This window comes from Globicephala melas, chromosome 7, assembly GCF_963455315.2.
Source record: "Globicephala melas chromosome 7, mGloMel1.2, whole genome shotgun sequence".
In the NCBI taxonomy this organism is placed as follows: domain Eukaryota; kingdom Metazoa; phylum Chordata; class Mammalia; order Artiodactyla; family Delphinidae; genus Globicephala; species Globicephala melas.
The window spans coordinates 101,775,555-101,791,164 of NC_083320.1; the positions used below are offsets into that span (position 1 = coordinate 101,775,555).

At 38.5% G+C, this 15,610-nt stretch overlaps 1 protein-coding gene across 5 annotated transcripts in view; it reads left to right on the forward strand.

The window, feature by feature from the left end:
* The window catches only part of INSIG2 (insulin induced gene 2), a 33,253-nt gene extending 18,694 nt beyond the window's left edge, over positions 1 to 14,559 (forward strand). For 4 of the 5 annotated variants that reach the window (XM_030840315.3, XM_060302534.1, XM_060302533.2 and 1 more), the window contains 4 exons: positions 2,760 to 2,884; positions 6,015 to 6,181; positions 6,358 to 6,457; positions 7,508 to 14,559. In XM_030840315.3, the coding sequence (XP_030696175.1) occupies positions 2,760 to 2,884; positions 6,015 to 6,181; positions 6,358 to 6,457; positions 7,508 to 7,549 (434 nt within the window). In that variant the 3' untranslated portion in view covers positions 7,550 to 14,559. Of the gene's footprint in view, positions 1 to 61; positions 830 to 2,759; positions 2,885 to 6,014; positions 6,182 to 6,357; positions 6,458 to 7,507 lie in introns of those variants that run through there. The other variant, XM_060302536.2, reaches the window with a different exon arrangement.
* Positions 14,560 to 15,610: the final 1,051 nt, after the last annotated feature.

The window sequence follows — 15,610 nt, forward strand, 5'->3', positions numbered from 1 at the left end:
CACCTGCTGAACACTCCTGCCTCAAGGGTCACCTCTTCTATGAAGCTTTCCTGACACGCTCGCACCCTGCTTCCCCTCGGCACACACCAGAAGACTGGACCCCCGGGCCCTTCAGTGCTGCCCCTAACACGTTACTCTACTTAATTGTTTCTGTGGTCACTTTGGGACGGGGGTCATGTCTTACTCATTTTCCCTTTTTAAATCCCCAGTAAACACCAAGAACTCAACACATTATGGAGGTTTAAGTATTTGTTGGATGAACACATTGCTTATCCTGTCGTAGTTTTCCATGGAAGTATATCTCATTCAGTGGTTGTGCTTTTTCAGCCCCTTTTCCTTGAAAAATGTTTGATTTAACTGTTTCTCTTAGCGCAGCACTGCATTAAAAACATGACCATGAAAAATGATGACTTAATATTGACATTTTACAAACTTCTCTTGTTTTTGGTCTTGGTACCCTTCAACTAGTCACTGGGAAATAACTGAAATATATCACAAGAAATGTGGTTTTTGCATCAGAGAACCATCTGATTAAGCAGGACTGTGTTTGCATATGATTTTACACAGGCATGATTTTAACAGTCTCTCTTGTTAAAATAAGAAAGTGGAGGAAGAGGACAAGAAGGCCAGACACACTTCTGCTGAGCTCTGAACAGTGCAGCCTCACTGTGCTGTAGATGTTGCTCTCAGACTCTGCCAGGCCTTTATTTAAAGGAAAGAAAGAAGACGTTTAATGCGAAGTGACAAGCTCCCTCGAATTCTCCCTCTCAGTGAGCGTCCAAGAACCATGCATACTCAATGGATTTGATTTTTATTGGCAAATCCCAAGGTTGGCAGCGTGGCAGTTTAAATTTCTTTTTGTGTTTTTGCTTTCTCTCCTCAGTTGTCTCTCATGTGTGAGTCTGACATCACATGCATAAAAATACAGTCAATTTTACTGATTTATATCTTTGCACACACATCAGTACTCTCTGTGTGATAATTCTTTACCTATGGCATCAGCTGCTGAGGAAAATTGACTTGGAATATCTGATCTTAGTTGATTTCCTCAGCAACAGGCAAAGGGAAGAAAGAGAGAGAGAGAGAGAGAGAGAGAGAGAGAGTGAGGGATGACACATGAGCTGCCAGTTTCATGACCCCTTGAGAACAAAAAAGAGGTAATATTCATTTAGATATATTTCAACTGTTAGGCATGCTTGTTGCCACTTTAATTTTGTGGAAATTTGGAAATGCTGTCAGTTAATCTCACAGGATTTTAGAGCAGAACCTTTTAAATAGGAATATAATTTGAAACTTTTAAATTTACTGGTAGCTGTTGGAGCTCTGCGTTGCTGAAGTTTGTTGTTAATGTCTTGATGGTCTGTGAACCATCTATCCTCAGCAAAAGCCTAATCAGAAGAGCACTTTCAGTTTTGCGGGTTAGAAAATGTCTGCATCATTGCAACATCTCCACTCCAGATGAAAGGGTGACGGTGCAGCCTGGTTTTCATGCTGTTCCATTGGTCTGCTAGCCTCTGATGTTTGATATTAATTGATTTCTGTTTTTCCTTTAAGATTGAATGCATTGTTTGTGAGATAGAGCTAGCCAGTACCAGGCCAGGCAGGGGCTTCTAACCCCTCAGGCATAGGTTTGGGTGCAATAATTTCATGATACATCATAGGTAATACTGGACATTTTAAACATACTTTTGAACTGATGTGACAGTTGTGTTTTTATTACCAAATGGCAGCATAAACATTCTGTTTTTAGGAAGATGAGCAAATTAAAGCTGCCCAGCTATTTCCTGTTAAATTTAATCTGTAGAAGTATATTCTCCTTAAAACTTGTTGAAGAATGTTTTGGTTCATGAAATACTCTTTTTTTAATGACTAACTTAGCATTTAAAATCTTCTCCCAGTGAATGAATAAAATGTTGAGGTTTGTCAAGTATTTAAGTTAAAAATTGAGTTATTCATACTGATTAATTGCACCATTAGTATTCAAAATATTCTTTCCAAAATGCAGAAATATACCAAAAAGGTTTTTTCTGATCTTTTAACAGTGGATTTAAATTTTAACTGAAAACATATAATTCTGTAGACCATGTTTCCTCCATCTGTCCTCTGCAGAAGGAGTCTTACAAGTAGATTTCTGTTGCAAGTTTCCCTGCTTTGACAGTCTGACCTAGAGTCTCATGAGAGGGCCAGGTTGGAAGGGAGTTGTCCGGACAAGGCACTAGACACAAGAGACTGAGTGAGACAAGAAGCTGGGGGGACAAGAATTGTATGTGTGGCAGGACAGCTATAGCCATCTAATACAACGTATATGATGAGCTTGTACGTGTTTACACTTCGAGATTCTCTTTAGATTTGTGACATTTCATAGCATGCTTCGTGGTTATGTAGCTTAGAGAGAACATTGCTTAACTGCCAACTGCTTTGATGCTTTCCAAGTCTCGGAGATATTAGTAGTAGAAATGTAGCATGAATCATCTAGTCCAATCTGCTAAATTCTGAATCATACGCTGAAGTAGTGTTTTGCCTATTATAATTGAGAGTACTGTTGTACTCATGTACAATGCTGTCTTCGATGGTGTTATCCTCACTGTTTTTTTCTTTTGGAAGGTAAGTTTAAAATATCAACGATTAATGTTAAGTAAGTTGAAAAGCTTTTCTAGAGAATCTTTCAAATGCTTATGATGGTTGTTGTGACTCTTAGCTTAAGTTTTGCCTGTATACCATTGGAGATGACTTAATTTTTTCCCTTTTTTTCCCCACAGCCGTGATTGGGTTATTATACCCCTGCATTGACAGGCATCTAGGAGAACCACATAAATTTAAAAGAGAGTGGTCCAGTGTAATGCGGTGTGTAGCCGTCTTTGTTGGTATAAATCATGCCAGCGCTGTATCCTTCCTGCTGTAATGAAATGCGTAATAACAAAGCAGCTTTTGACAAACCAAAGGTTAAACAGTCCCTCGCAACTTCACTGTCGTCAAATTGTGATATGCCCACTTAGTCATAAAAAGAATGCACGCCGCATTGTTGAAGCATCATGGGAGCACCTGTGCAATTACAGTGTGGGGTATAGCCTTTCATTTCAATCCCTATTTTTCGATATCACTCAGAACTTTGCACATTTAAAAAATTTACATGGTTTTCTTAAATTAGGTTACTTGATTACCTCCATCTAGTTTTGGTAACTAGCATTGAAACAGATACATTTTCAAAGGAATTTCTTTTCTCTCTTCACTTAAGATTTGTCAGTAAGGACATCTGGTGGCTTCAGGTGCTGGTTGGTTTTTTGTTCTGTTTTGTTTTTAATTTGAAGAATATATATATATATATATATGTATATATATATTTTAAAGACTGTTATTTATTGGTTTTAATCAACACCAACAAACCACATAAATGTTCTTAAAAGTGGCAGAGGCAGAAATAGCCAACTTAGACTGTGGCCCAAAAGAACTTTTTTTCCTAAGTTACATATTTTTAAAGTTTGATCATTTTGAGGATTTTGATATTTTAATTTAGTGATTAATGAGTATTTTCATAGTGTCCTGGCTAGAAGGATAAGGTAGCCTCTATGACCCACCTCTCCTCTGCTTCTACCCCCCAGAAAAAAATGTCCACCCCCAGAACAAAAGTTTTTGCCCTCATAAGGATTTTATCCTGTCATCCTCCCTACTTCCTCCCTGCCCCGCTGACCTCCCAACTTCCCTTTGTAGAAGAGGGTCTGGGAAATGCTAGTTCAGTCTTCCCTTTTCTGGAAGAGATGGCTTAGAGGATGGAGGTGGCAGGAGCCTTCTCTTTGGGGAAGAGACGATGTGTGACTCAGGCTGACCAAGGTTTCCTCCTGTAACTCTGTGCTGGGCTCAGGGCTGGCAGTTAGATGGAGAGAGTGTGGGTCACGGGGCAAGGAGATTCCAGCGTCTCTAACAGCATGTACTGAGGTGTTTTGGAGAAGCTGGAACCAAGGAAAGAAGCAGGGTCCTAGATTCTGAAAGCACGTCTACCTTTCTGTTCCTAGTCACGCTGGCTCTTGGAGATCTGCGAATTTGGAAGTCCCTCAGTGGCTCTTATTATTTTGTTTTTTACCCTTTTGTCTTAAAGAGTTTCCCAACATGTTTAGTTTGGTGAAATCTTTGAGAATTAGGATTTTATAACAAACAAATCTAGTGGTTAGGAGGACTTTAAAAAGGTAGACTCGTACAATATTATATCTAGAAGAAAACTTAGAAATCCCCTAGTTCCACATTTTCTTTATAAAGATAATAAGAGAAATGAAAGCTAGAGAGGTTTCGTACTTTGCTAAATCATACATACTGCAAGGCTGCTCCAGAGCTGAGGCCAGACCCTGGAGATCCTGACTCGAGTCTAGGAACATTCCTTCTCCTACCAAGGAGCCCCACAAGTGTGTAAATTCGTCTCTGTCTGGTGGATTAGACCTTTCTGTCCTAGACAGTTCAGGTATTTTTAAGTTGAGTAATTTAGATAACCTTTTCTGGAATTAAAAAGACTTACATATCTAATTTAAATTCTTTACTTTGGTCATTCTTTTCTTCCTCTCAATGAAATCCTTAAATATAGTCATCTTAGCTATTCTGTTCATCCTTTAAGCAGAATCCAAAATGTTTACAAAATATATAACACAGACTTAATATTAGGTTACTTAGACTTTAGAAAATCACATTGTACTATTTTTAAGATTGATGTTTTACCTGTACCCTAGAAGCCTCCTTATTTTGCTTTGACTCTTAGCAAAGTTAATTTAGTCAGCAAAGATAGAACCCAGTTAATGTCAAATTCCAGTCTTTACAAGAATGTTTATTGCATAGAGAAATCAGAGTGCACAAGTGCTTCTTTGGAATTTGAGGTATAATACTCACTAAAGAATAAAAGCTTTTTCAGAAAGCATGCCATAGACTATAGGTCTCTTGATAAATCAAGCCTAAACAAGGACTGACCAAGAATGGCAGTCTGGGCGTTCAGGATACCCGCTGGTTGGGTAGGAGGGGGGAATGGTGGTAAACAGCAGGGTGTTAAAGGAAGTGGAAGATGGTTTTATATGTATTTTTGGAGCTTCCCCTCTCTTCTCTGTAGTTGCAGCATGGCCAGTTTGGCAAGATGTATAGTATCCTCTGGGGAGCTGGATATAGAGCCAAGATGTGACCTTTGGGACATAGATAATGCTCTTTTAATGACACTTGAAATTAATTCCTTTAGTGTAATCCTCTAGCAAAGAAATGAGAAAATTGAATTTATAAAGCTTCGTTTTACCCAGAGATTTTGAAGTAGAAAAGGGCTGTACATTTGTGAATAGGTGCTTAAGTAGGTGATGGAAATAAAACATCATTTGAGCAAACTGTCCTATACCAGAAAGTCTCAGGCACCAAAATAGCTTGGCAGGTTGCAAGATAATGTTCACTTCAGGGCTTTATCCTCAACAAATTAAAACTAGAACAGTTGACATAATAGAAAGGGATAGTGTGTCCTTGGTACTCTTGTTTCTGGACTGCATTATTATAAAATGTGTCTGTCAGTAAATCACATAGAGAATGTGGTACCCTGTTAAATAGCTGTCAACTCTTCTATTTGCAAGTTCCTGTATGATTCTCAAGTAATTCTAAGCCTGTTTGAGAAGTAATATCGGTTTCCTTTTTGGCAAAAGTGTGTTCCTTTAGCAATACTTGTGTTTCGAGGCTTCTAGTTACATTTTTTTGCAAGGAAAGCATTTCTTAAATAATGGATCTGATCTGATAATCGGCAGTGTATATACTGTGCCATTTTTTTGGAGAGATTAACACGTCAGTGAGATCTATTAGTGAAGTATCATGCCCTCTGTGCGTCTTTAGTACATATCGGAGATAGTTTTAAGCCTCCCTAGTCTTGTACACTGTATTAAAAACCTGAATGCACTCTAGACTATGTAGTCTATTCCCTTCTCAACATTAACATCTTTTATTTTAGAAAAATGAACAGGTGATTTTATTTGGTTACAAATTTAAAGATGACTCTTTAACACTGATCTCAGAAAGTGGATTTTGATAACAACATACAGTTGTCTCTCACACTGGCTGCACTATCCATTGGACTGTGGTGGACTTTTGATAGATCTAGAAGTGGTTTTGGCCTTGGAATAGGAATTGCTTTCTTGGCAACTTTGGTCACTCAACTGCTAGTCTATAATGGTGTTTATCAGTAAGTATTCTTTTTGGTGCTTGTTTCCTAAAGTCTCAGAATTGAGATTTTAAAATTGCATTAGCCAGTTTAATCTACAGAGTAACTTATTTTGTAACTTATTTCCATTGTAATTATCTTAATAAGTGTCATTGTACTTCCTTTGTGAGTTGTTAAAAATCTTTCTATTATTCTAGATATACATCTCCAGATTTTCTCTATGTTCGCTCTTGGTTACCATGTATATTTTTTGCTGGAGGCATAACAATGGGAAACATTGGTCGACAACTGGCAATGGTAAGCTCATGCTCATTTACTTACCTTTCTGTTATTGAGATGTAAGACAAGTTTTCTCCATACAGCAATAGAATAAGTCATTTGGAAGAATTTAATCACAAGTGTATTAAAAATGGAAAGAACCACTGGATAGAAAAGCTAAAATGTGTTATGGATAGGGTGATACGATCTATCCTCCAATTTTTATTAATTAATTTATTTATTTTATTAATCTATACGTTTCTACTCCATGAAAAAGGGACAGTTTTAAAAGTGAGAAGAAGCGCTGCTTATAACTATGTTGCTACAATAAATATAAATTAGGACTATCTCCAGCAAATCAAGATGTTTGATCATTTTAGTTAAGAAGGAAAAGGACATTGTTGATAAGCCCAGTCAGAGAGGGCAAAGGTCAGGGACTGGCATTCAGATGCCACAGCGGTTTCATGAATAGGTGCTGTCACTTTTACCATTTTAGCCAGCTGAGAGAATTGAGTGGTTTACATTGCTGTCTTTTTGGTAGTCTAGCCACCCAGTTATCCTAAATCCATTGGTTTACTTTATTTTGAATTATGGGTAGACATTTTAATAGCTGTCCTTTCAAAATATCGTTTTGACCAGAAGCTTTTGCTAATATAGTAGATTTTTTCCTTTCAATTTTAAAGTTATTTGAAAAAATATTATCTGAATTCACAATATTAGTCCTGTCCTTAAGTTCATGACCTTTCCTTTGCTAATATGCCTTAGTGAGCACACAAAGAAATTTATTTTGCTTCCTTTCATGTTCTAGGATTGATCTAAATCATATACTGTTATCATTTACTTGTAATGTAGAAATATCATTTTTTCCCTGCTTTTGGCTATGCCCCTTTCAGTTCTAGAATGCGAATTTCTTTTTTCCTTTCATAATTGTCATTTAATCCTAATAGTTGTATAACTCTCAGATTCTTTGAGGAATAAAGTGGGCATATGTTAATAAACTATTAAGTTTAGACCTTTTTAGTTTATATGGAAATTGCTATTCAAAGTAAATATTAATCTGTTAACCTTTTAACCTTTTAATTTTTACAGTATGAATGTAAAGTTATCGCAGAAAAATCTCATCAAGAATGAAGAAGGCAAAAACATATCTTTTGTACAGAAAAACAAGACGAAAAGGGCATGTAAATGATAGCTATACCAACAATACTTCGGACTATAAAATTGCCAGGATGCAGTTTTTCCCTTAATTGGTGTGTGTATACATATACACACATATACACACATACATATGTTACTGCAATCTGTGATTGCTTCATCTGTAAATCAAGTACAAACCTTTATGTATTTGACTTAAATAACTGTAAAATATATATGCACTACATTAAAAAACATGTTGATTAATAGATGAAATTTTTAATTTTTTAGACATACCATATATTGTATCACAATGTTGATGTGCCAAAATATTCAGTTATCGTCATGCAGAGTATAAGAATGCTTTGAACAATTTATAGACTTACTGAAATAAAATATGAGGAAAGCCAAAAAAAAAAAAAAGCAAATGGAAAGTGGTATATTCTCTTTTGCTTACTGTTGTGCCTTTTTATTTTTCTAATATATAGCAGTACGAGTTATGGGTGCCCTAATGAGTGGTTAGTTTCTATTTTAATGTTGTCTCAGAGAGCTTTGGGTGTTTTAATATATGATGAAAAAGAACTTCCAGGGAACATTTTCATACCTGCATTACTGGAGAGAGTCCAAAGAGTAATTTTTGTTTCAACAGATTTTGCTGGAGGTGAAAGTGATCAGCAGGAGAGTTTATCAGCATCAAATTGTTTTGAGTCTAAATCTGGAAGAATACATATAATTAAAAGTAAGGACCATTGAAAAATTTAACTAGAGTAAATATGTTTTACAAATACAAAATGACCTTCTGGAGTGCCACAAAGTGTTAAGTGATATTAACTGTCATTTGCAGTACAGTATTACACTGCTTTTGCGCATGGAACACATAAGAATTCCTGAACAGGTCAAAATGAAGTTTCTAGTTGTCTTGGGTTCTGTAATCTGTTGGGTTCTGTAAAGAGAACCATTTGAGCTGGGCTGCTTCATATGATTGATTGTCAGTGGATTGCATCCGAGGAGTGGATGGGCACATAATTTCTTATGTATCCATGCGCTGCCCATTAATGAACAGTTCAAGAATGTGTTGTTTTAGAATGTATTGGGATGGCATATTGTGCATGGTAAGGATCCTGGTAACAGTTTTGTGCATATTTTTCCAACAACTGGAGCCTTTTGAGTATGATTTAAACATAGTCTTAGTTAACCTTTTCCCCCAGTTTTTATTTTTGAAATTGATGGCAATCGTCTGATACACAAGGGTGAAATCTGCTTACTCTGGAGGGGTGTGTATGTGTGTGTGTGTAGGACTGAGTGAGGGAGAGAGAGAGAGTGTGTGTGTGTGTGTGTGCATGTGCTCATGCTCTCTTAATATGTCAACTAGATATTTTTCCAGTTTTGATTTTAAAACCATTTCTGTCAGACTGAGATCTTGTATGCCAAACTTTAATCTGCTCTTATAAGGCTGAAAGTGTGAAAATCCTAAGAGGATTTCCTATTGAATATATGTACACAATCTTAACTATAGTGGTGGTAAACATACTACTGTAATTTATTATTCTATCTTCCAGATAATGTTATTCATTTAGAACAAATAAGGTATATTTTTAGAATCAACTTTGTAAGCACTATAATTCTTTAATAAGTTATAAGGTCTATGATGTGTTTACTTTGAAATTTGCTGTTTAAAGCAAGATGTATTAAATATATAATTATCATCTTGGTTAAGAGTCTTTTTTCCATCCTTGTGGTTAATCTTAGAATTATATTACTGAGAATTAATTTACTAAACTTAACATGGGTGGTTGAATTAATTCAGAAATAATGAAGGAAACTAAGTTTAGTGTTACAGGAATTGAATGATTTTCACTTTGAGTTCTTAAATTATTTGTATATCACCTAGAAAACAAGAAAAGATATTTCTGACAAAAATAAAATTGCTTTGATATTTTGATAAGTGTATAAATATATTACATCTTTTTTTTTGCAGTGAAAGTGGTAAACATCTTTTAATACTGCTATATTGGCAGTGCTTCCTGGCTTTTATTATTTAAAGTTTTAAAACTTGAATAGTTGAAAACTGAAACTTAAATTCTATGAAAGCACAGGCAAATAATTAAAATTAGCTAGCAAGAACCCTGGTAATACTTTTGTTATAATCTTCATTTGTTTGCCCTGAACTGTTTTACCTTCATTAAGGTCTTTGGAACCTCTCAGTGGTGCCTCTACTTCACACATCTGTTTTCTAGGTGGAATCCAGACTTGGTCAATATCATTAAATACTTCTCTAATCTTTCGGCTCACTTACCTGCATAATGACATGTATTCTTTGTAAGGTAATTCTTCCAGTGATGGTCTGTGAATGGTAGACTCTTCGCTTTTTGTGTCTGAAAAAGTCTGTTTCATTCTTGAAGAAAAATTTAGCAGGCCATAGAATTCTAGGTTCACAGTTTCCCCCTAATCCCACCACTTTGAAGATTTTTTTAACTTGTTGTCTTCTGTCATCTAATGTTGCAGACAACAAGTCTGCTATTAGTGGAATTTTCTTTCCTTTGTAGATAATCTGTTTTTTTCTCTCCAGGAGCTTTTTCATGATTTTCCCTTCATCTTCGAGGTTTAGTTTCACTTTTACTTGTTTGGTTTTAAAATTTGTTTTTATTTTTCTTGCTTAGTATTCAGTATGCACTTTCAGTCTGTGGGCTCATGTCTGGAAAATTTAAAAATCTGGCTGCGTATTGGAGTCCTGTGGAGTCTTGTAAAAATATGCTGATGCCTAGATCCCACTCCCAGAGACTCTAATATAATTGACCTGAGGTGTGCTCTGAGTATTAGGAGTTTCATAAGTTCCCCAGGTGATTCTAATGTGCAGCCCAGGTTGACTCTCACAGGTGTAGATACATGTAATGTAAGGTGGAGGGTCCAGGTGAGAGAGATGTAATGACTTGGAAATGAAGAGTGAGGGACACACTGAGATACATTTTGGATTAAATCATCTGAACTTGGTGACTTGGGTATAAAGGTCGAGGAAGAGGAAATGGGAAAGGTGACTTAATTTTTCTCCCTTGGAAAACTAAGTGGATGGTATTTCTGTAAACCGAAAAAGGAATGCAGAGAAGTAGGTGAATGGAAGTTTGATTTGATATGTTGAGGCTGAGGGATGTAGGAGGCCTCTGGTAAAGATGAGTGTAAGCAGTGGGATATTTGAGCCTGGGTTATTGGGTGTAATGAGGGAGTCATCAGCATATGACACTAATAAATACAGCTGTGGGAGTGGATGAGGTCACCTGGGGAGCATGGTATAGTGAAAAGGAAGAGATCTGAGGCACACTGGCCTGTTGGCAGAGAAGCTGGTGAAGGAGATAAAGGGGGTATAGTCAGAAGTAGGAGGAAAAATAAGAGAGTGATGTGGAAGCCAAAATAGGGGGTTTCAGGCAGAGGGTAACTGGTAGAATGAAGTACAGTTGGAGGGAATAATTGACTTTAGAAGTACAGGTAATGATATCTGATTGTTTTATGTTGAAACTTTTTTCTCTAACCTATTTTATCTTAACATTTAAAGTATATCATTGCATACAAAATATATTTGAGAAAAGCCTGATCATGCACTGTCATTTATTACTAGTAAGGGGAGCTGGGGACAGCTAGAGAACTTTGAAAGAATAGTGGAGATTGGGGCCGTATCTTTGAAGAACGGACCCAGGAACTGACTAGAGGTGAATAAAGAATCTTCAGAGTTTTGAGACCATCCAGGACCCAGGTGAGGCTGGAGACCAGGTATTTGCAGTGGAGTCAGTTAACGTGGCGGTGCCATGTTTAAATGGGCTCTGTAGCCCAGGGCCTAGGCCACTTGTGATGGAGCAGATTGAGTCTAGTGGGGAGTTCGCTGGTAGACATGGCACAAGCCTTTGTGGAAAATTAAAGAGGCTCCTAATGCAAGGTCAAGAGATTTATCGTGGGATCCAGGCAAATTGGGGAAGGAAGTTGAATCAGCAGTGCTAACCTGACTGCATGGGAGAACGGTGTGAGGTGAAAGGACAGCACTCTAAGGAGGCCAAAACCCTGTTTGATGGGAAGGGTGATCGGCTTGGGGTTTGTAGTCAGAGAGGGATTTAATGGCTCACTTCCAGGTCTCGAGGTCCAGGGTATGATCTGAACACCTGTGTTTCCATGGTTTACAGAAGTGGCTGGAGATCTGAGGCCTGGGTGACCAGCTGTTAGTACCAGTATGGACGGTACTAGAATGGTCGCAGAGGCTGGGTGGAAAGGAAGGTCTCCTCTGTGGGCTCATGACCATTAGAGTGAAACACTTATCCAGATGCCTTGATTGTATTGGAATTCCAATTAGAGTCCCTTCCCCCCTTTTATGTAATTATTTTGAGTTGTTTCATCATCCTAGGTGCTTTAAAAATTCACACGATGTTTAGGAGTGTGTCTTCTACTAGTCCTGTTCAATCAGAGACATCATCTCTTTAATCCTGGGCAATTTTTTTTTCTGTGTTTGCTGTTATTATTCCTTTGTTCACCTTCTCCGTTCTTCTAAAATTCCTCTATTTGGGAGATCTTTGACCTTTTGTTCCTGTTTTCTATAGATCCCTTAGCTTTCCTCTGTTGTGCTACATTCTAGAAGAACTACTTAACTGGATCTTCCAGCTAAACGAGTTGCTCTTCAGCTGTACCCATTCAGCATTCATCCCATCCGTTGAACTTTTAATTTCAGTGATGACAATTTTAATTTCCAGGATCCCTCTTTCTGTGTGTGTGTATGTGTGGCAGTGTGTGGTCATTCTTGTATTTCCTGAGGATATTAATTAATCTTCTAAAGTTCTAAACTCTTCTTAAGATCCATGGCAGGGAAGGGCAGGATGCGCCTGCACCAGCCTGTCTCTGGATGTGAGCACTCCTTGGTCTGCCTTGGGCACACTCCCAGGCTTTTCTCTGAACTTAGTGCTCACACCGCTTGCATCTGGGGGCAGATACTGTGCTGTCTATCTCTGCCCGGTCCAAAGCAGCGAGTAGAAGTATGGAGGGGTTGGCTAGATGGCTGCTTCTGCAGGAGCCTGCTCTAACGCATGAGGTCTGTTGCCCTTGGTATTTCTGGTTCCAAGCATTAGCCACCTATGAGCTTTGAATGTCCCTAGTTTCATTTTTAGCAAATCCTTTCCTTGAGTGAGCAGTGGTTTCTTTCCACCTATCTGCTCTCAATTGTTTTCTTGCTTTCAGGGCTTCCTTGTAGTGGTAAAGACATGGAGGAGACTTCTCCTTATCTGGCAGTATACTTGTAGATTCCTTTACCTTTTAAAAATCTTTTGTTGTTTCTATGGATGTGGGATAGGAGGGAAAAGCTACAGGTTGACTAGTCTGCCTCCCTGATTCAATCTTCCCCACAATTTTTTATACTGTAAAATCTCGCCATTTGCCTGATGATTTGTCTTCACATTTCAAAAATTCAATTTAGTGGGAGCTGAGATAAATGGGTTAAGTCAGTGGTTTCCTGCTTGGTCTCAATAAAAATTGGGATATGGAGATTTTTTTTTTGCCTTCGAAATACATTTAGTTCATTGAGATCATTGTGCCAGGAAGTGTAAATATCCTTGTATCTGTTCCTTTATGCCTCCCTTCTTTTTATCACTGATGAAATCTGTGAAACCTGTCATCCTTCTCTGTGATTTACAAGACAGACTTTTCCAGGGTATGTCAACTGTTCTGAAGAAAATGTTGTTAAGGATCAGATTTGGCAGATCAGATAGATAATGATGTGCCTGTGAAAGACTGGGCTATTGATGAGCCTCGTGTCAACACTGATTGCCATATGTGGGCAATTTTTCCCTTTCACCGGTGCTCTGGCTGAGGTGTCTGTAAGGATTTTCATGAGCAAGGGACGGTTTTGATTCTAAATCAGAATTCTGTGCTGGCACAACTGTGTTATATTCTGCTTGGTCATGGCAGGATTTGTAACTGCTCATAGTTCTGTGGCTTCCCCAAAGGTGGACTTTAAAAGTAATGAGCACTTAGGAAACGTATTTCCATTTAAAATTATCTTTTTTTTTATTACTGTTCTGAAACTAATAAATTCACTCAGTACTACTGTGTTTCCACGGGTTTGTTCAGTTCGTGAGATTTTGTCTCTCTTAGAAACATGTTTTGAGTAACTTGTACGGAATGTGATCGTGGACCAATTCATTGTGATGAGCAATTGAGGAGACGAAAGAAAGAACCCAACTGCTGAATCTGATTGTTTTAGAAGAAAAGTTTCTAAAATGCATTCCCTGGGAATTTCTGCCATTGAATGAAAGTCATTTCTATTTCCTTTATAGTCATCACATGGCACTCCTAGATCTTCTGGGAATGTCTGCTCAACCAAGTTATGACGGTGACAGTTCTGTTTTGAAACAGTTCCTTCTGCCTTCACAAAAGCTTGAAATTTTGCAGCAGGACATTACAGGAGGACAGACTGCTGCCCCATCATCTTAGGATCAGCTGGAGGCAGGCTGCTGTGCTTGGTCTCCACACACTGGACTTGGGAAGCCTGAACACTGACAAACTGAAGATGAAGTTTAAAGATGTTTGTAAAGACAAATCTTTGCGGAATTTTCTATGCCTCAGACCTAGTGTGGGTTGATATCATGCCTGTCCAAGAGAGAAGGCGGGTCAGGATATGTTGAAGCAAGTCTTCTAGAATATATGTAAAATTCATAATAAAGTTGAGTCAGATTCAACTTTATTTTTTCCCCACAAAAAGTAAATTAGTGATTCTTAAATCTTTGTTAGGATTAGTTCTGGTCCTGTGATCCCAACTACCTGCAAGGGGGCTGGGATGTGCAATCCCTCCCCTGACAGGAGAACCAAATATAGGTGATCATTGGTAATGTCCACCTCAGTTGGTTGAAAGCATTTTGTAGCACTCTCTTCCCACTACAGTATTTTTCTTCACAAGTGATTCATAGTGAACAGTTATAAGGAAATGAAAATTCTTTTGGTGGTAAAATTATAGCCTTTAAAATACATAAAATACAAACTTTGTATCCAAGTCCTAGAAGGGTGGGGAAGAAGGAAGGAGTCCACTTTTGTCTTTTCCTATCATCTGAAAGGGAGGGGGTGAGGGGGAGGGAGTGAATCAAGTGTTTCCTTAGTGCTTCCTACAAATGTCCCTACCACACAGATAAGGATCGTTTTACAGCTGCCAACATCCACGTTTTTCTGAATGGCGGAGCAGCATTTCAAACTCCGGTCTAACTTTGCTCCAACAGTCAAGGATTCTCACCACCACATGGTACTGTCCCTGAAAGTCCCTGCAAACTATTTTGCATGTACATTTCCAGCAGATTTCCAAGACCATCACTAAGTGACTTGGCACTGAGGCATCTCTGACAACGAATGCGACCTTGACTTCATAGACGTGTGTTTCACGTGTTGCTTCACTCTGGGATCCGGCTTGTCTAGGAAGTTAACATAAGCATAATTAGAGAGTCTGACGACTTTAGCCCTCAGGGAATGCCTGGACTTGAACCTGAAGGCTCTCTTGATAGCAGACATCCTACCTCAGCCTCCACAGACACAGTCCCATGTGGAAATCTGACAGCATAGAAAGGAGATAAAATGTTTAACAGGTTTTGACTTCTGACCTATTAAAAAGTTAAATCTGAGAGAAGTCTGTGTGAATTATTGTGCTGGCCGGTCTAGCTTTTGATGTGCCCACAATACGTAAGTACTGGCCTGGTGGGATCCATGCACGCGAGCTGTATAGACGGTAAGTTCCATTAGAGTAGGAAGAGGATGTTAACACGGTGGCCCGGGAAAGGCATCTGGAAGGCAGGGGCACAGGTACTGACGGGTCAGGCCAGCTCGAGGAGGGGAGGACAGTTCTCTTGGGCATAGGATGGACAGGAACACCACATGGACAGACAGGCGGATGTTCTCTGAAGACTCCAAAGTCCGGTCTGGAGGTGGTGAAGATTGCAGGTTGAGGAAGTGGTGGGAGGACAGACTTAAAACATGGCTTCACTTCACTCTGGGGGTTTAAGTGGTTCCGAAAGAGCCTACCAGCAGGACGTGCTCTGCTTAGACAGGGCC